General features: G+C 43.5%; 1 protein-coding gene across 1 annotated transcript in view; it reads right to left on the bottom strand.

Moving 5' to 3' along the window:
- LOC126188569 (hexokinase type 2-like) overlaps positions 1–22,406 on the bottom strand; it is a 184,109-nt gene extending 161,703 nt beyond the window's left edge. Inside the window, exon 1 of the mRNA XM_049930171.1 lies at positions 22,383–22,406. Within this exon, the coding sequence (XP_049786128.1) occupies positions 22,383–22,406 (24 nt within the window). The remainder of the gene's footprint in view (positions 1–22,382) is intronic.
- Positions 22,407–22,683: the final 277 nt, after the last annotated feature.

Genomic DNA, 22,683 nt, shown 5'->3' with positions numbered 1-22,683 from the left:
GCCAATTTAAATGTTTTGTACAGTTATGGCATGACTTCACTTGAAGCTGTACCACTAGAGTAACGAAACAATCTTCTACATTCACAGACCATGTAGCAACAGATATAGATACTAAAAATGCTATATACATTTTGAAGATCTGGGCTTATTAGACCATATGTGTCAGAAATTAAAAGTAAATTTTTGTGTAGAAAAGCACCCTAAATTAAAAGTATACAAATGGCTCTTCTCAAAGTCAAACCTGCATGAATTTTCACCCCAGATACAATATGAAGGGTGGGAGGAAGTCTATGCAGAAACGAATGTGAACAAAATGTTTAATAGATTCATGTCAATTTTTACACTAAAATTTGAGGAAGCATGCCCCAAAACTTTGCATACCATCGTGGCTTCAGAAACAATCTTTTTGGATAACCAAAGGGATCAAAATATCCTATGAAACTCTTAGGTATCTCACTTCAATCAAAAATAGACAGACTGACCCAGCTTTTTTTGCAATTTTATAAGAACTATAAGAGAATCTACAGAAAGGTACTACTAGCTGCTAAAAAAATCACAAACCATAAAATACTATTGCAGGCAGAAAACAAAAGCAAAGCAGCCTGGAATATTATCAAACAGGAAACAGCAAACATGGAGCAAAAACTTTTGAATTCACAAATTACGAACAAAAATAGACAAATGAACCACCCAAAAGAAATAGCTTACTTTGTAAATGTGTACTTCAACAACATTGCTAAGAAATTACAACAAAACTTTCTAGACACATATGTCTTACCCACCCAGAACCATCCACCAAACTCAATGGCATTCTATCCAGCAACTGAGAAAGTGGCCGCACAAGTTATACATCAATTAAAAAATAAAAAATCAACTTGTCTAGATGAAATCCCAGCATGTGTCCTTAAAGAATGTGCAAATTCCATAAAACTTCCATTAACAAAAATAATCAACGAACCATTCAAATCTTCTGTTTTTTGGAGCAGCTAAAACAAGCGAAAGTAATACCAATCCTTAAAAATGTAGAAAACTACAGACCAATCTCCCTACTGTCCACCATTTCCAAAATTATTGAAAAAGTAATGAAAAATAGGTTAATGCAGTATCTAAATAAGTTTAACCTTCTTTGCAAAGAACAACATGGTTTCAGGCTCAAAAGAGGTACAGAATTGGCTATGGCACAGCTTACAAAGGCCATTCTTGAGGCACTGAAGGAAGATGATCATGTGAATGGAATTTTCATGGACTTATCAAAGGCATTTGATAGAGTGGACACATAATTGTATTATATAAATTAGAGTTAATAGGAATAACAGGTATGGTTAAGACGTGGTTTAAGTCCTACCTAGAAAACCGGATGCAGTGTGTTGAGATTTCACAAACTTCAGAAGGATTTCTAGTAAAACACTTATCAGATCCACAAAATAGTAATATAGGCATCATGAAAGGTAGTAATCAAAATTAATTGTATATACTTCAGGTTGAATAACAGAAGCAATGATGATAAATTAACAATTAATGATGATGTAAAGGAGGTTAGGAGTGTGCATGACTCCGGCTATCAAACGCCTTTGTTCCCACCACATGTGCCCTCCCTCATTGACTGTGCAGTTACCTCTTATGGATCTCCATGCAGTGCAGGACCAATGCCGATTTCTGCAAATGCTTTGTTGGACAACAGGACAACGATTTTCTGTGCCACAATCCGTGCAGTACCACGCGGATACCAGCCACGTGGCCAGAACTGCTTTGTTCATAAGTCAACCTACTCAGCATCTGACCACACCCGCACCTGCCTCGTTACAGCATCAGCACATGCCTTCCTACTTCGATAACTTGGTCTGCAACAGGAACAATAACTTGTTATCTGTGCCTGACCTCCACCTCCATCCCACTGCTATGCCTAAGTGTTTTGTGCCCAAACATTCACCTTATCCGCACACCGTTTTGAGTGGAGTGACTATGAACAGTGAACATTCCCACGTTCGACATCATTTCCCACAGTGTGCTTCTGGACAGCCCGCACCTCCGCAGCCTCCCTGCAACACTGGTGGCCCCAGCTCTGATCATACGTCGAGCTTTCCGCGGACTAACACACGTTCTCAAACTTTGAACTTTTTCTCACCTGTCGCCCCCGCGCTGGTTCCAGTCGAGCTTCTGCTACCGTTCTCGGCACATCTCAGTGCCTCATCCGTGTCGGTCTTCCATGACGTGTCAATCCGAACACACCCCCAATGTGTTGAGCTTCCACAACCGCAATCGACACATTACGGTGTCTCACCCGCGTCGGCCTTCCGCACCGCGATGGATCGCACGCAACCACAATGTGCCACCTTCACGCTGCTACCCATACAGCAGCCGTTGCCACATCCCCTGGAGGCACACTAGAGCAACAACAGCTCGTTTCAGGCAGTGCCCCGACGAACTCAACTCAACCTGTTATTCAGAACATTCTACAACACTTACCGACGCTGCCGCCATTTAATCCCTACAGAGCTACAACCTGGTTCAAAATTGCAGACGAAGTGTTCGACCATTACAAACTCAATGAGTCAACCAGGTTTCTGTGCCTCATCACCAACCTGCACGACCTGAAGGACTTAATTGCTGACCTGGTTGACACCCCAGACTCATCTACCTGGTACACTCTAGCCAAAAAGACAGCTCTATGTCGGCTTGCACGCTCAAATGAGGCACCAATATGGCAAGCGCTCCACATCAAGCAATTAGGCAACGACAAACCTTCCCAGCTCTGGAGACGGCTACATGCCCTGGTCAGTGCCCATCTACTCTCTGACACAGCTCTCCTCGCCATCTGGTCAGATAAACTATCTCCTCACATCCGCTTTGCTCTGGCTCAGAGGTCTCCCGAACCTGTAGAGCAAAGAATGACAATTGCTGACAAGCTACACGATGCATCACTGCTCTATTTCGCCAGCCACTGCCTACCTGACAAGTCTCAGGTTCAGGCTCATCGTCCTGCAGCCGGACGCGGTCGTGGCTGCACTGTGCCGACCGTTCCGTTCGCTCCGGGAAACAGTAAACAAGCTACTGGGGACATCACCAGCTCTGCCCACGGTCACGCCCCCTCCTGCAACCAAGCCTGCTGCGGCCACCAAACCTCGACCACTGCCACTGGCAATGAACATTCCACAGGATATGCAACCGTACTACCCATACTGTTACTTCCACACACGGTTTGGTGAGGCGGCAGGGAACTGCAGACCACCCTGCTACTTCCCAAACGCCAATCACAGGTAGGTCTGGGTGCCGCCTCCTGCGCACAACATGACAGGCACCCCCCAGTGCTCCATTCTGTCCAGGAACAACTGGATAATTGCAGACGACTTTACATTAAAGACATTTCATCGGGATACCTTTTCCTAGTGGACACAGGCACCAATGTTTCGCTGCTGCCTATGTCCTTAGCGTTGTTGAACATCCGCCTGCATCATACTTCACTGCAGGCCATGAATTCAACTAAACTACAATGCTCGGCTTCAACTTCCCACGTTGTCTCACTCTCCGCAAACTGCAAACTCGAGTGCACTTTTTTAGTGTGCAAAATTGACGAGCCTATACTAGGCATTGACTTCTTGCAATATCACAAACTTTCACCGGACCTAGTGTGAAACACCATGTTTCATCACCCGTCCAAGACTCACTTCTCCTGTGCTCCGTCGAGCAAACCCCTCCCATGACACATCAGTCCGGGCTCATCTCATCCATACATGCTCATCTCTGTTGACGACGTTACAAGAAACAAGGCACATGTGCCTTGTCGAGCTTGAAAACGACGTTTGCCTATGCAAGGAAAACTTTGAGCTCTCCCTCCGGCTCCATGAAACTCAGCTCCAGCTCTATGATGCAGCAAAAGTATTACAGACACTACAGCAAGGACAAAGCAAGGTCAGTAAGTACGCCGAATCTGCTTGCAGTCCCAGCAATCGAGCCTCCGTATGTTTACCTCCCGATACCCCTCACAACTGTGCTATCAAGATTGCCATAACTTGTACTGACAGTTCCGCAGGGCCACACCCTCCTAACATGGCAGTGTCTGACACTCGGCCGGACACAAGTGCACATGCGCGACGAGCGTCACGTGTCCCCGAACTGACGGTTCCCACTCCGCCCCTCGTGGACAGCACCTCAAACTATGCAAATTCGCGCGCCGCAATGCGACCGCCATTGACAACACAAACAGTGTACTCAGGCCAAGCGTTTCGCCCGCGACCATGCTACCACAGGCCGCGCCCTCGGACAATGGACTCAGTAACGGCTCACGAGCTGTACCGAGCTCACCCACCCACGGTGCCACTGCTTCGGGCTGGCAGCCATCTTGTCACATTGACTCCTGGGACACTTTGCTGCCTTGGCTCCCATCGGATCCGCCGAGTGGCTCTGAACACCACGACCACGCCTCGCCTGCCCAGCCTGTCACACATTGTAAACAAACCACCTCCTGTGCTGCCGGCAACATTTCCGTCATCACCAACGGCACGGTTCACAAGCTTCACCTCACGCCAGGTCCCCCGATCTCCAGTAAACCATGTCGACTTTGTACCGAGCACCTCTTTGACCTTAAAAATCGGATTTCTGAACTACTAAGCTCCGGTGTCATTGAGCCCTCTGCCAGTAGCTGGTCTATGCCCATACATATGACACCCAAGAAAGACGGATCCTGGTGCATGTGCGTAGACTACTGTTGACTAAACGCATGAACAATTATGGACACCTACCCCATACCCAACATTGCTGACTTTACCAGTTCCCTCGCAGGTGCGACCACATTCTCTGTCATTGATTGCAAACAGGCCTACCATCAGATCCCCATGACACCTGAAGACATCGAGAAGACAGCAATCACCACCCCGATCGAGTTATTTCAGTTTCGATTCATGCCCTTCCGTGTGAAAAACACAACCCAGACCTGGCAACACTTCATCAGCGAAGTGCTATTCGACCTAAAATTCTGCTTTTGCATACCTTGATGACATTCTTGTGTTCAGTTCCTCCGTCAAGGACAACATTTGACATGTGAAAACTGTTATGAACACACTCACGCCAGCAGGCATTGAGACAAACAAGGACAAATTGCAGCTACATCAACCCGCAGTCACTTTTCTTGGTTTTCGGGTCTCTGCCGATGGCATTTCACTGCCCTCTGAGAAAGTACAAACAATACTAAACCTACCCAGACCTTCGTCATTCAAAGAGCTCTGGCACTTTCTGGGGACGGTTAATTAGTATCGCCGACATCTACCTCGGGCTGCGGAGATTCAGGCTCCACTGACGGACGCCTTAGCAGGTATCAACACTTCTGGATCTCGGCCCGTTCCATGGACCCCTGCTATGACTACCTCTTTCACTGCCCTCAAAAATCTTCTTGCCGAGGCCTGCACCATCACACATCCTCATCCTTTTCATCACCACGGATGTGAGCGAAACTGCCATCGGCGCTGTCCTTAGCCAGACAATCGATGGCCAAACTTCGCCTCTGCAGTTTTTCTATCACAAGCTCACCAATGCACAACGGAAATATTCCATGTTTGACAGGGAGTTGCTCACGGTCTACGAAGCGATCAAGCATTTTAAGACTGTCGTTGAGGGACGCCCTTTCTATGTCTCAACGGACCACAAATCCCTGGCTGTGGCCATTACAAACCCACCAGCTGACCCGCCTCCTCGCCGCTTCAGATACATGGACTTCATATCTCAGTTCACCACTGATGTCAGACGCATAAAGGGTGCTGACAATATTGTTGCTGATTTACTTTCACGAGTCAATGCCGTCCATTTGCTGTTAGACCTCTCTGAACTGCTTAACCTCCAACCCGCCGACAAGGAAACACAAAACTTGATTTTAGACTCTACCTATTTACTACACTTTGTCCGCACCACCTTCCTTGGCATTTCTGGTGAGATCTGGTGCGACGACAATACGGGCACGTTAAACCCCCTCATCCCAACCACACTCCGTCGAGCTGTCTTCAACGCATTGCATAATTTAGCCCACCCCGGTGTTTGTGCATCTGCCTGCCTTGTAGCGGAGTGCTTTGTGTGGAGAAATGTCAACAAGGACTGCGTTGCGTGCCAATGCTGCAATGTACACAAGTACACTTCACCCCCCTCCCTTGGTGCCTTTTCGACCCCTCGTGGGCGTTTCCAGCATATTCATATTGACATTGTCGGCCCTCTCCCCCCCTCTAACGGCTTTCATTATGTTCTCTCATCTATTGACCGAACACCTCGCTGGGTCGAGGCTGTCCCCATCCCCAGTATTACGGCAGCAACTGTTGCTCGAGCTTTCGTCGAGTCATGGGTATCGTGTTTCGGATGTCCAGCTATCATCACAACTGAGCAGGGCAGACTAGTTGGCCCTGTTCAACGAGATTTGTAACATTTGCGGCATCTGGCACATCCATACCACAGCATATCACCCACAAAGTAACGGGCTACTTGAGCGCTGGCACCGCACTTTCAAGGTGGCTCTTTGATGCCACAACTCTCTATGGACGAAGGCCCTTCTCCTTGTGGTACTCGGCATTCGTGCGATCTATAAGGTAGACCTCAAAGGCACAATAGCCGAGTTTGTATACAGCCAGAACATTGTTCTCCCTGGTGAACTTGTAAGCCCTTCTGCTTCTCTCCCTCAGTCTGACTTACCTTTCTTCGTGGACCGTGTCAGACACCACTTCATCAACCTCCATATACCTACGCCCACCAGCCACTCCCGCCCTAAGGTTCACGTCCCGAAATCTCTGGACAATTGTGAGTACGTCATGCTCCGAGATGACACTGTCCGTGCTCCCCTCCAACCTCCATATACCGGCCCGTACCGAGTTCTCCGGCGCTCAGCCAACACCTATGACATCTAGATGAAAGATTCAGCTGTTACAGTCTCTCTCAACAGACTTAAGCCTGCTCATGTCGAGCCTTCTTCTACCCCCCTTCAGGCTACGACCACGCCAGTCACTGTTGTAACTCACGATGCTCCGACCACTCCCTCCACGTCAGACTTACACACTCGGTCGAGTGACTTCCGGCTCCAATCATCGAGCTCTCCTCCGACCTCGCCTTCTACTCCGGTCTCACGCACTCCGTCGAGTGACCACATGCTCCCCACGTCGAGCTTACCTACAATCATGCCCTCGCCGCCGGGCCATTCGCCGGTCCCTTCAACCTCTCCACCGTCACCTGCCTCGCCCCTTCGAGGTTTCACACACTCCCCCATCTTGAACGTGCCCTCGCTCCAGGTGTTTGTGCCTGTCCCCCCAGACATAATCTACGACATCTCAGTAATACTGCACAATTACACACTGTTTGTCGTGTGTTTCTCTTCATCCAGTGCTCAAACTCCGCCATTCCCTGCCACCTGCTGAAATGTGTTTACCTCCCACCCAACGTCGACCTGGACATGCTTCGTGTGTTCGCCACGCCCACTGGAGACATCGTCGTCGTCGCTCCATTCCACCCACAAACCACTGCTGCCAACGCCATAGTCAACCCCCCCCCCCCGGCCTCTCACAATTACTCCGTACTGTGGGAGAGGGGGGGGGGGGGGGGGGGGGCTATGTGGCGCCAATGAAATCGACACCAACATCTATGCATCCATCTTTGAACTAAGCTAAGATTATCTTTGGCCTCTTCTGCCATGTCCAGTTCTTTGTGAGCCTTGCTTGTGTTTGGTTGAATAAATGAACTACTGCTAAATGGGGGTTGTTTGGTGTAACTAACCCGAACATTTCCCTCACATCCATTGTGTCTAAAAAGGAATCATTTAATGAACTAGAGACCCACTGTAATAACTTGATAAATGAAATTGTTCAGTACTTTAATTAAAGCCACTTGAATGTAAGCAGTAATAAAACATGTCTCACAGAGTTTAACAACAGTAGTTTTAATGATGAAATTAAACTACACACATGCAATGAATTAGTAAAAGAAGATTTTAGTGTAAAATTCCTCTGTTTAACAATTCAAAGCAATCTAAAATGAGACACACATGTTGACACTCTAGCATGTAAGTTGTCCAAGAATATATTTGCAATTAATGCAATTAGCAAGTTGTGCAAAGACTCTGTTGTCCTAGAGACTGCATACAATGCTTTATCTTCCTCTCACCTGAATTATGGAATAGAAATTTTGGGAGCAACAAGCTAAGCAAATCTAAATAAGCTATTCCTACTTCAAAAAGGGCTATAAGAGTCATCTGTGGAGCAAAACATATAGAATCATGCTGTGGCTTGTTTCCAGAAACTGGTGGACTAGCCATAGTAAACGTGTACATTCTAAAAGCCATATTACTAGTTAAAAGACTGCAGCCCAACATTTGTTCCGATTAATATCAGTACAACGCAAGAAATAAAAAATAAAAAAATTACATCTGCAACCACAGAACAGCACTCTATGAAAAGGGTCCACAACACACAGGTTTAAAGTTAGCCAATGCAGTGCCCAGTAACATTATGACCCCATCCACAATGAAGCTCAAATTTCAGCCAAAGAAATTCCTGTTACAAGATCCATTTTACACGTTAGAAGAATACCATACTTATATGCAGAATAAAAAGTGCTTCAAAAAAATATGTAAATAATGTTAAGCAAACCATTTTATTTGTAATTTAATCATTTTGTTAATCAATGATGTATACAGAAGAATGTATTATTGTGCTATGTATCAAGAATTGTAACCTGTTTTTATACATAAGCACTGAATCATTCACTAAGTATTATTATTATTATTGTAAGATTGATGAATGAACCTACCACTATTGTAAGAAAATGAAGTATTAATTTAATTCTGATGAAAATACGCATATTGTAATATTAATTGTTAAAAATTTTCATCATGTAACTTGTTAAAAATATTCATCATGTAATATTTAATATCCAATGCCCCATATTTTATGAAACCATTTAAAGGGTATCTTTGTTCTCTGCTGACCATGAAATGATGTGAAACTACTTGTGTTAATCTTTTTCCATCAAAATTTAAAACAACATAATTTATAATAATACCTAAAATTGAATGCTTCATTAAAATATCTTATAAGTGACCAGGGCTGTGACCACAGGGCAGTTGAGATTTTGCTCAGTATGTCTCAATGTTTTTCAATGAAAAGTTTTATAACGGAAAAGTAGAGAAGCTACAAATAAATCGTGAAGTTTGAAAAAGAATGTTGGCTGCGGGAAAGTTGTTTGTAATGTAGTAAGTATGCAGCATATTCCACAGGAATCACCCAAATATTTTCTGCAGTGATTTAGACTAATCTGTTAAACTGATTAACAATGATGGCCACTTTCAACCGAACAAGATAAGTATAAATTTTTCATTGAAAACTTTCCTGCTATCATCTAATTACTTCTTGATACTCATATCCTGTGTTGAGGATAATGCAATATACAAAAGTGGTTTTTTTAAAATTATTTATGCACTGTTCGAGAACAGCAACATTTCAAGTAAAACCAAGGTTTAAAGCCAAATATTTTGCATAAATAGCCAGAATATGTGCTGAATATCAGATGGAAGTATGCTAATACAGCTCTTTTTCAGTTGCACTCCTATCTAAATATATCCTAACAGGGCTGAAACTGCTGTCCTATCAGACTTGCACAGTACACATAGCACACTGCCATCAGCTCTTGTGAAATGTTTTATTGTGAACATTGGCATATGCTATATCAATGTATTCCTCTTTTCACAAGCTATTAAATGCCATTATTGTGGTTAAAAAATACTGTACTTGTGATTATATTTCAGAAAATAAAGTTTAAACATCATCATGTAGTAAAATACTTGCATTTTTCTGTACTATTATTTGCTAAAATCCCCATTACAACAATATCTTGAACTGATGACAAAATTTCAGTTGAACAATTTTATTATATGAAAAATGAGCAGTTTATGCATGCAGCTAGGTTCTGAATATTTTCATATTATATAGATACAATAGACAAATTTACTTCTATTATACATCAGAAATGTACAAGGGGGAATCAAGTGAAATCCTTAACAAAGTAATTAAAAACTGACATTTCTTACCACTGTTCTGTAAGCAGGCAGTACTGCTACCAATGATGTAAGGAATGCACTGAAGGTGGCAGCATACCACAGACAAGCAAAATGTGACCACAACACCAGTTCAAAATGACTGCCCCACTTTCAATTTGCACCAAGGAGGAACAGTGTTCTGTCATATGTTTTTGGAGCAGTGAAGGTACAAAACATACTGAGATCCATCAGAGAAAGAAGGCCCAGTATTATGCTGCTTGTCTGGCATGGCAGCAAGTGCATGGGTGGAGTAGAAGGTTTTGAAATGGCATGATTTCTGTGACAGATGGTCAGTACCCAGATCATATACACTGTATTGTGACACCAGAGTCTATTGCAGCTCGTTAGCTGTTTCCATGTTTGATGGACGACTTGCAGAAAAAATTGTAGTGACATGGAACGAGTTGTCATTTTACATTCACTTTGCACATTGTTCATGAATTGCTTAAGTTTAACAGAGAGTCTGCAAGACAGTTGCCACTGCAGCTCACTCTAGAAGTGAAAGACTGACACACTGACATCTGTGAAGAATGTTTGCGGCACTTTGAAGCAGAAGTTGATGGGTTCTTCGCAAGAATCATTATAGTAGACAAAATTTAGGTGTGCTACCACCAACCCAAAACAAAGAGAGCAAGCAAGGAATGGCACCATTCCTCACCACCAAAATTCAAGAAGTTCTGGATGGAGCTATCTGCAGGGAATGCTTTGCTTACTCTCTTTTGGGATGAGCGAGGAGTTGTCTGGGAACACTACATGACTAGGGGAAACAGTATTACCAGTACATCATATTCCAATACATTAAAAAGTCAGTTTCATTTAGCTGTAAGATCAAAGTGATTTGGACTTCTGACTACAGGTGTAATTTTTCAGCATGACAACACTGGTGTCCTATTGCCAGCACTTTGATACTATGCCACATCCGCCATACTCACCAGACCAGTCCACAAGTGGCTGTGCATACTTTTTTTTCTCGTCATACTCACCAGACCAGTGCACAGTGCACAGTGTACATGACAATGGAAACGTGTCACCAGGCCACAATTGTTCACATTGGTCTGAAGAACATTGTGGACAATTCGATCGAATGATGTGGTCAATCTGATGGCCTGACATGAATCCCATCAAAAATGTATGGGACATAATCAAGAAGACAGTTCGAGCACAAAATCTTGCACCGACAACACTTCAGCAATTATGGACGGCTATAGAGGCAGTATGGCTCAATATTTCCGCAGGGAACTTCGAATGACTCGTTAAGCCCATGCCACATCGAGCTGCTGCTCTATGCTGGTCAAAAGAATGTCCAACATGATATTAGTAGGTATCCCATGACTTTCATCACTTTAGTGTAATATAACAATTTCCCTTCGTACCTGAATGGTGCCAGCACAGTAACTCACCGTGTCCGCTTGGGGGAGGGGGGGGGGGGGGGGGGTATTCTATGACCCCACTGGTATAAAAAATTTAGAAAAACTATGTGAAGCTCTTATGACATAATTTAAAAGCTGCCATGCAACATCTGCAATGAAACATTGACAAAAAAAAGGTGATGAAATAACAGATTGAAAGAAAGAGGACAAAAAAAGACAGCATTCACCCTTTTCATGCTGTAGACCTGGGTTTGATTACTGTTGACGGTAGTAATTAAAACAGCCACGTCCGTCACTAAAGTGATGTCAGATTGGAAGATTTGCACCAAGATGGGTCTACATAAGCATTATTATTTATTTATCTATAAACATTAAAATAAAAATTTGTTGAATGAAATTTTCACTCTGCAGCGGAGTGTGCGCTGGTTTTGAAACTTCCTGGCAGATTAAAACTGTGTGCCGGACCAAGACTCAAACTCGGTCCCGAGTTTGAGTCTTGGTCTGGCACACAGGTTTTGCTTACTCTCTTTGGGGATGAGTGAGGAGTTGTCTGGGAACACTACATGACTAGGGGAAACAGCATTACCAGTCGGACCCGAGTTTGAGTCTTGGTCTGGCACACAGTTTTAATCTGCCAGGAAGTTTTAAAAATTTGTTATTGCATAGATGTAGTGGATCATAATTAATAGCAAAAACTGTCACATGTGGAAGTATATGACAACAGAAACAAAAACGTTAAGAGTGAACATGGGCCCACAAAGAGGACGTCTGCAAGATAATTGAGAGTTTGTGGTTACAAGCTACCACAGACTTCAGTATGAAATTTGCCCTAGTTAGCATAAATATGGGGGTATGCTGAAAGGTAATACCTCTGAATTTTTTAAAGTGAAAACTCATAAAGATTTTTACATAAAACAAACTTTATTAACATTCTACATCTTTATATTTCATGTCTACATATTTATTTCTCAATATAGGCCCTAGTCATCCAGGCAACAAACACATTACTCCTGACGAGGGGCGAGTTTGATAATATCGTCACTGCAGAAAGTTTTGACTTTGTTGACGGAACCACAACCTCACCTCTGCTTCCACCACTTCATCACTATCAAAGTCAGGTCCCGCAAGTTCTGGAAACAGATGAAACTCGGATGGGAGCAAGGCAGGACTGTATGGAAGATGTTCGATAACAGTGAGCCCAATTTGTTGGATTCTTGCAGATGTTGAAGTGGTCGTGTATGGTCCAGCATTGTCATGATGAACAAAATGGTGTTCTGTGTGTGGACGAACTGATCGAATTCGTAATCTGATTATCACATGCTGTTTCCCATGCCCCCACATAGTTATGTTACACACCACCATGTTACACACTACAATCTGGGGCCATCTAGTGGGAGAGGGCTGCAAAAATGTAGACATGAAGAATAAAGATGTAGAATGTTATTAACATTTGTTTTATTTAAAAAGATTTAAGAATTTTCACATAAAAAATTCGGAGTCAGCACTTTTCAGCACACTTTCTTATATTTTAAACGTAAACTTTTCGACTGGAGCACCATCGAACTGGGCTCACGCTGTGTAACATTGAGTGAAGTGGTACATACATGATGGTGCACAGGCACATTTTGATTTGAATATAAGTCGACATCTCATGTGCCAGTACGGTCCAAGACAGACAGGTCGCACACAGCTTGTACCATACCTTGGCTTGCATTGCCTGACTTCAATATTCTCGGATTTCTCCATTGGAGTTGTCTCAAAAATGAAATGTACAGAACTGGAGCAGAGAACTGTACAGTCTTATCAAGATTTATGCCATGTTTCGAGGGTGTCTGAAATAATTTGTCACTCGCTGCAGAGACGAGTGTGGTATTGCCCCAAAATGTGAGGACAACATGTGTAACACATGTCTGAGTATAAATTACAATATGTAATGTGCTAGAGCTGTATTATATTACTTATTAAAGTAGTCTTTGGGTGAAATTTGAGCCCAATTTGATAGGGTCTTAACCTAAAAGTTTACATTTTAAATTATTTTATACTAAGTAGGATGATATCTGATACAGAAGTCAGTGGCAGCTCGTAAACACACACTTGCAGTATCTCGCAAATGGCTTGTGTGTGGATCCATGTTTGCTGTTAATGTTTTTGCTTCTGTTATCGTATACTTTCATCCGTGTCAGTGTTCGCTACAAATCACGATACACCCTGAATAGAAATTTTACACTAGGACGCCTCTGGTGCCCCTCTCAGCTTGGTGCCCCAAGGGGTCACTTGACTTGCTTGGGCCTTAAACTACATCGGCTACAGATAAATCAGTTACTATAATCTTTGTTTTGCATTCATTATTTGGGGTAAAGTTATGTAGTGGGTCCTCCCTCCGTTTTTGACAATTGACGTACAATGTCTGTAAATAATATGCACAGAAATAATAGGTTCATCACTCATATTAAACATAATTTCTGAACTTACCCCACACTTTTGTTTATAAATAAATTATTTTTTATACATAAAAATATGTTTAATATGGAGCGAATGTTGATAACAACAAATTCTTTTGATTAGCAGAAGCCCTGCCACATGGAAAATAGAGTACTGCATCCACCACAAAAGAACCAAGATGTGAAATCTGCATTTGTTGTACAATAAGGACACTGTCTATGATGAATATCTTGTCATGGGAGAAACTGAGGTAGTGAAAAACTCAGGTGAGCAAGGATGTCCAAATCGAAAGATTACCTCGTTCGCAGGCAACAAACCATGTTATGGGACATATATAAGTATAGTGACAAATTTTGGAGAGAAACATGCTGCGAACTGGAATTAACCTATAAAGTGGTGTAATAAAATGTGTTTCGTAGACCATGAAAAATTTGGCAGATAGCAGATAACAGCAGAGACACACTGCCTACAGTATTCCTTCCAGTCAACTACATATTGATTTCCAATTTTTAGTCATTCTTCTTCTGCTGCTGCTGCATATCCACTAATGGATGTTTGCAGTCACACCTGCTGTCTTCTGTTCCTCTTACAGTATGGATCAAGTCCCCCACATTTTTTATTCCTGTCCACTGTGTGACATTGCTGAGCTATGACGTCATCCTCCTACCAATTCCTCTCTTGCCTTCAATATTCCCCATGATTATCAGTTGAAAACATGATACCTTTCATTTCGTATCACATGACCTACGTTAAGCTGTTTTCTTACATTTGATTGTGGTTACTATTCTCAAGATCTCTTGGTTTGTTTTCCTTGCTGTCCATAGAATTTTAAGGATTCTTCGATACAACCACATCTCGAATGCTTCCAACTTGTTATAGTGTTTTCTTTCAGCATCTAACTTTCCACATCATACAAAAGTAGTACTAACCACACATAGCTCTTTATAAATCTAATCCTGAGATTAAGATTGAAGACAGTGCTTGTAAAAACATAGTTAAATTTCATGAATGCACTGCGGGCCTTCTCTATTCCACATCTGATTTTCATGTCAGACGACCAGTTTTCAAGTAACCACATCCCTAAGTAGTTGAACCTATTCTCTCTTTCTATGAGTTGATTGTTATGCATTAGTTCTACATTTGATGTTCATTTGAATTGCGTGTGTCTATCATAAATTTTGTCTTTTTGCTGTTTATGCTGAGACCCATATTCCTAGTGTGTTCTCCCACTGCAGTAAGAAGGTCTTCTAGGCTGTTCATGTTATCAGCAATTAAGAATGTGTCATCTGCACATCGTATGTTGTTAATCCATACCCCACTTACTTTGACACCTATCTCATGGTCTTCAAGTGCCACCTGGAATACATGTTCTGAGTACAGATTAAAGAGGAGTAGTGAGAGCACACATCATTGTCTAACTCATTTACAGATTCTTTGTGCTTCTGTCACTTGACTGCCAATTTTAACCTCAGTTGTTTGATTCCAATAAAGATTTTCTGTGCAGTGAATATGTTTTCCATCTATGTCAAGTTTATGTTGTTACACTCTGTCAAATGCTTTTTCGTAATCTATGAAGCACAGCATTACATCCTTCCTCTGATTGTAGCACTTCGGAAACAATACTTGAATTGCGACCAATGTTCTCTTGTACTACACTTGGTCTAAATCCAAACTGAGAAGATCCCATATCTCTTTCATACTTCGCAGTTATTCAATATTGAATGATCTTGAGAAATATCTTTAGGGTATGATGTATTAGGCTAATTAGTCTGTAATCTCCACATTTTGTTGCATTTCTCTTCTTGGGCAAAGGGATGAAGTGTGATATAAGCCATTTATCACGAAATTTCCCAGTATTATAAATCTGATTAAATACTTTTTGGAGAACTAAGATACAGTTATCATCTAATAGTTTCAACTTCACAAAAAATGGTTCAAATGGCTCTACGCACTATGGGACTTAACATCTGAGGTCATCAGTCCCCTGGACTTAGAACTACTAAAACCTAAGGACATCACACACATCCATTCCCGAGGCAGGATTCGAACCTGCAACTGTAGAAGCAGCGTGGTTCCGGACTGAAGCACCTAGAACCACTTGGCCACAGCGGCCAGCCTAATAGTTTCAACTGGCATTTGATCAAACTAATGTTCAATGCATCAAACTAATGTTTAATGCATCGTACACAAGACCGAAGGCCCATGAAATTGAACGGTTTCTTCGAGACATCATGTGCTACAATTCTGAGCCACAAAGAGGAGAAATGGAATACATTCGAAATGTACCCTGTCCTTAACAGGGTACGACAAATTCGCATAGAACTTAAGAAGCATGTTCCATCATATGCTTTCGTTGGCAGCTGCCACACAATTGTTATATATGATGGCCAACCGAGGACCTGCTCAGGCTGCGGCTAGGAAGGCCATGTTAGAACTGAGTGTCTGCAGCGCTGCTTCGTTCAGGCGCCCCGCAATGAACTTCCCCAAAGATCCACGATGACCTCTCTCCCACTAACGTATGTGGAGGTGGCACGACATGATTTGATGGATGATCAAAACTTGCTACTACCTCAAGCCACTGCGAACTCCTTTGGAGAGTCAGCGCCAATGACGTCAACGACAACACCACCGCAGCCAAATGGTGTAGAGGTTCCTGCAGCTTCTGCCCACCATGGCGTCGTGGGCACCCAGCTGCCATCACTGTCAGGGTTGGATACAGGCATTCCCGATGACTGAGACCGTGTCGAGCCCCGCCCTCCAGTGGATGTCGAATCTCGAACCCGCAAGCAAAAGTCACCCAAGAAAAACAAGAAGCAGCAATTGTCAGCTGAAGAATGGAACAGGGATGTGAGAATGGCAGAAGACATCAACTGCATTGACACGTCTACAGTTGCAACAGATTCCATCGGCCTCATTCACTAGAAGGCACCTGATGATATGGAACACACTCGTACATCTGGTGGCCCTGAAAACGAGGCGCATCGGGTAGACTCCCAAAATGTGGGCTCCTGTGAAAGTGAACAGCCACCACTGACCTCCCAATCCTCACTTGGTGATTGGACAAACGACAGGGAGGCCAATGATGCACAGCACACATCGATACCTCCTCCAGAGCCCATGGCTGACACTGAGCCCGGTGGGCACTACCAGTCAGGGGATCATACGGCACAGTAATGCACGTCATGTGGCTGGGTGGATGTGTGGAGTACAAGCTGACCGTGGGCTAGCACCAGCATACTGCCTCCACCACTTGATTTGTCTCAGTCATACCATGTGGGAACAGTCAATGTCAATGGTGTCCACTTCACTGTAAAGAGCCACATGTTACATGACATGATCAGAGCAGCAGACTTGGACATTGCTCTTCTTCAGGAGGTCCGTCCTGAGCTGCGTTTAGACCTACAGCCTACCCTCTGGTGATGGCGCAGAAGGGACGGCCATCCTTCTCTGAGATGGCATAGAAGTGATGGATGTGACATGGAGAAGGCATTGCTCTCACACTTGGCGCAGTCCATCTTGTTAACGTCTACACCCCCTCTGGTACTTCACACCGTGGTCTTCTATTTGAAGGAGGTAGCCCCATTTTTTGCAAAGAAATATGGACCATTACATAGTGGGTGGCCCAAGGACCAGATATCACAATATGTTTCAGGCCCGGCTCTACAGGCACCGGTATGTGACCTCGTGCTCCACGACACATGGCTGTTACATCATGAGAACCAGTGCTGATATACACACTTTACCAGCCACTCTACCAATCGTCTGGACCTCTGCATAGCAACCTGTGATGCAGAACTCTGGCCGACGGCCTTCACAGATCATCTCACGTGTATCTGCACTATCACCTTACCCCAACAACTAACAAGACCTCGCAGAGGCCCATGGATGCTGAACGTCACCCTCCTTCGCAAGGAAGCATGTTGGCAAGCAGTTACTGACACGTGGCGTTGTCGTTTCAGGCGCCTGCCCATGTATGCTTCCACGTTGATGTGGTGGCTGGGATGTGTCGAACCTGCACTCCGAAATACCCTGATGGCCTACAGGCTTGACAGAGCGAACTGGCAAAGGACAACATCGGAATTTTACTATAGTGTTATGTGAGTTGGCGACGCAATAGCAGTCTCCCTAACGTCAGATGTCCGTACAATGCATCAAATCTCATCTACTTCGCATCAGGGCAAAGTAGCTAGAAGGTGTCCGCATCTATGCGCGAGTGCAAGACTGCATCCCCAATGAAACGGCATCAGTCTATCACATTGTGCGCAAGAGGTGTCGCCGCAAACGTCAGCTCATTACGGCGCTAAACACGGACGAGGGCGGCTGCGCAGTGACACAAACGGACATAGCGTACATGTTCGCCCAACACTATGGGACCTTGTACATGGAAGATCTGCGAAACGTACATGATTATGACGTGCTGTTGCACGATTTTCCCGCCTCTAGGGACGTGGTACCAGTTGATACTCTGCTCTTGCCCATTACATCCAACGAGCTACCATAGGCCTTGGCACGTGGAGCACCAAACAAATCGCCTGGGCTGGACGTGTTATCCCTGGAATTCTACCGCTCTTTTTATGACCTTATGGGCGACAAGTGGCTCAAATGTTTCAAGAACTGTTCCGCCCTGATTTTACTGTCCCCACAGAATTCACAGACGGCCTCTTGATCCCAGTACCGAAACTGAATGGTGGTTGTAGGTGGCAGGACTTTCACCCATTCACACTCCTCAACAACGACTACAAGATCTTCGTCTGAATCCTCCGCGCGCATCTCCACACAGCTATCAGAAAAGCCATCCACACCGATCAGACATGTTTAGGTAGTGTCAGCTACATTCATACAGCGTTAGGAGCATACCACGACATATTTGCTTTGATGGCGGCCTGCTAAATATGAGGCACCCTTGTTGCCATCGATTTTGACCATGTATTTGACCGCGGCTTCCTATGCAGTTTTGGAACACATGGGCCTCTCTCCAGAGTCCACACAGGTGGTCCTTCGACTGGCCCATGGAGCGCACTGGTCAACGGTCAACAATTACCAGTCTGATCACATTGTTGTTGGGCAGTCAGTGTGACAAGGGTGCCCCTTGTCGGGTGTATAATTTGTGGCAGCACTTGAACCAGCTTTACAAGGTCTACAGCAGCGATTAACAGGCATGTCCCTGCGGGACGTGACCTTTCGTTGTGGTGCATTTGCCGCTGATATGATGTTCCTGGCCAGATCAGAGGATGAAATGCATATGGCGCTCCAGTGGCTATGCCAGTACGGGGCAGTCACTAGGAACATCATCAACATGAAGAAGACAAAATATATGGATGTCACCGGGGGCTTTCCATGCAATGGCGGTGCCCTTTGACAAGGTGCTCATACTCAAATGTTTAGGAGTGAAGTTCTATAGCAATGTTCACTGCTCGCTGGCAGCTATGTACTGCCGGCTCCTACACCAGACGCGTGCTCTGATATGGGACAACAAACTGCGTCGCATGGATATGCTCCTCAGAACACATTATGTCAACACCTATCTTGTTTCCAAACTAAACAATTTTGTGCATGTCCTTCACTTGCCGGTTACAATGGCCGACAGATTTCAAGCAGCCTATGGGAATTTCGTGAGCATCGGCCTTGTTTTTAAAGTCCGATACGCAATCCTGACACTTCTGCAGTGGGCGGGCGGTATCGGTTTAATTCATGTCTATAAACATGCGCGACTGCTTTATCTCAACACTACACGTTGCACGTGGACCTTTGCCCATGCCACTCTGATGTGCACCCTAAGCACTGATGTGGCACCACACTCTCTGCATTCCCCGGTTTCGGTAGGACACATTTCACTGGCACTCACCCACATCAGAGAACTCTTGATTGACCTCAGCTAGTTACGGTCAGACCTTCCGATGACAGGATGCCCAGCATGAAAGACTATTATCACTTCTATCAACAGCAGCAACCTATCAATACAGTCACACACAGACATCTTGATGTTGTCTGGAAAACGTTGTGGCGAGTGGTACACACACCTTTTCTACCTACAACGGTATGTTCATTATGGTATATGGTTGTGAATGGGAATTTCACTACTCCTCAGAGGCAACATTCCATTGATTTGACGGGCAACCCCATGTGTCTGACAAGCTCAGTCACTGACTCGGATGCACACCGCCTGACTTCTGCTGCGACCAGTGAGTGCTGGCTACTCATACAGTGCATGCTGGCATTACTCTTGCAGCGATTGCCGGAGTCTATCTCCCCTGATGATATATTGCGCCCCGATGGCATATACTTTCCATCAACCAGGACGAACGCCGTTAACTGGCTAAAAAACATTGCCCTTTACTACAATTTTCCGATGCTCACAAAGGCACACTCGACTTTTGGTTCCCACTGATGACGATACACGCAGCTTTCAGCTGCCACCCGAAGTACAGAACTGTTTCGCAAATTATTTAGGTTCATTATTTGCAGATCCTCCTGCTCACTGGGGCATTCCGGGTATGAGACACTGAAAATGAAGAAAAATCCTCGAGCATATTGATCCTCTATGGACGGAATAGGGAGGAACCCCTCCCAACAGATGAGAAGACGACTCGGACGCTCGGCTATGGCAGTTGAAGGATAGTTTTTTTTTAATGAAACAAAAATAAATCCAAAAATACAATAAAAAATAAAAAATTAACAAATTATAAAAATTAAAAAAAGAAGTTGGTAGAGCACTCCGATGCAGAGTGAAAATTTCATTCTACTTTCCTGTCTTCTGCCGTCCTATTGCTCATCTGATTTTGATAATTGTGATGGCAGGACCCGATAGACCCTAGTCAACTTTATTTTCTCGTACTTCAAGTGTTTCATCTGCAGAAAGATTTTTAATATAATCCTCCCAGATAGTTTTCTTTGGCTGATTAGTGATTTCATATGAGATAAAATTCGTGCTAATCCAAAAATACACCCACGTAAAGTAATAGTCATTGTTAGCTACGAGGAAATCAAAAACCTGCCCTTACTAAGCTTTGTTTCTCATGCCTATTATTTCCTTTAACGAGGCATCACCTTATAAACTCATCATTCAAATGCTTTTTCGACACTAGCTGCATTAGTGTTTAGCATCCATCATGTCAACCTTCCCTGTTTCACGATGGAATCACTGGATATGTAGCAATCTAAGATTTATTTATGGCCCACGTTAAAAAAATTATCACAAACTATTGATTTGTCGACAGAAACCAAAGACAACACAAGTGTCGTCAGAGAAAGATAGCAAAAATCTAATGTTTATACGTCACGCCAGTATTTTCCAACTTTTCACTTATACGAATCGTTGATGATGATCATGACTAATGATTTGTGGGTTACGGCACCAAACATCGAGGTCATAATCGCCCTTGCTTGAACTGAATAGAGACGAGCTTGTTGAAAATCTAGTACAAAATAACAACCAACTGTAAACCCTAAGTTGTATGCACACACAAAATTGAAAACTGCTCTCTAGATACGGCATAACTTTACAGAATGAAGTTATAAAACGAAAAATATACACGTAGGCAGATGTATCTTGAGACATGTCATATCTTACGTTATGGCACAGGCATGACTGATGGGATACACAGTTTCAAGCAAAATACATAATCTGGTATAGCTAAACCGCGAATCTTTCCTGAAAATTCAGCCTTTTTGGGGAAGCACATGAAATACATTTTTAAACACTGTCAGTTATTGTTAATCACTATATTCACGTTACTTAGTTGCTCAAATGCCGGATCGCAGGCATCGTCATTTAAGCTCTTGCAGATGTTTTCGTCATCTACGTCGTTACAAATAGAAATTTGTATTCTAAATGAACATATTATCTGTAATTACAACAAACCACTTCAGGTTTTCTTTTATCTTATCGAAAATCGAGAACTATACACGGATAATCTGCAAGCCATATAATCTTTACACTTATGATCGAGAGCCTGCTGTAGTAACTACTTTCGCTTCTGAGAACTAACGACCAGTTGTCAAAACTGAACAATGCTGAAATAAAATTCAGACACTTGGGAATGAAAAACAACATAAAGTGAATTGTTTGAGCGTATACAGCATAGTAAAACTTGGTAGGAAACACTAGCAATTGAGGTCGCGCATAGCTGGTGCTAATGATACAAATAATAATAATAAAATAAAATAATACTTCATATTATGCTGTTCAAGGAAGACCGCTAACATATATGGTCAGAAATCTCTATTGAAATTTTCTGGATCTCCACCCACAATTTGGCGCTCCTGAAATACAGGCCCCAGCTCCCTGATTCGCATATACGAGACAGCCGGGTAAACTTCAGTTCCGCATTTTGTAGAGCGCAATTAGAAACATTAAAACTCCAAAGCAACACAAAAATATGTTACATAAGCATTGTATAGTAGCTTTTAAGGTGTGCTCACATTACAGTTTCATTATTTAATGTTATTTGTACTTATAAAGGCCAAAAACTGTGAGTTCGCTAAATTCACACAACACATGGGGAACGCATACTTACCGGTTCGCTCGGCTGCGGAGGCATGGTTGAGCACTAAGACGTTGGTGTAGATATTTTGATTTCTCGGATTTGTCAAGGAAACAGACTTACACAACATTCCTTAACATAGTGCAACACTTAAAGTAATATCCTCGGAAAAGAATTTATGGGGGTAAGCGAAAAAGGAAACAGATCTCCTAAAATCGGCTGAATAAACATTTGCTGTAGTCTTAATACAGTCCTGATCCTTCATGTGTATTCCCTGGAGCTCTGTTCATTGTCTTGGAATACATATTCGCAATCAAGTTCAGTCAGAGATGCT

Source organism: Schistocerca cancellata, chromosome 5, assembly GCF_023864275.1.
Source record: "Schistocerca cancellata isolate TAMUIC-IGC-003103 chromosome 5, iqSchCanc2.1, whole genome shotgun sequence".
NCBI lineage: Eukaryota > Metazoa > Arthropoda > Insecta > Orthoptera > Acrididae > Schistocerca > Schistocerca cancellata.
Note: the sequence above shows the minus strand (reverse complement) of the source record. Positions and strands in the feature narration are given on the sequence as shown.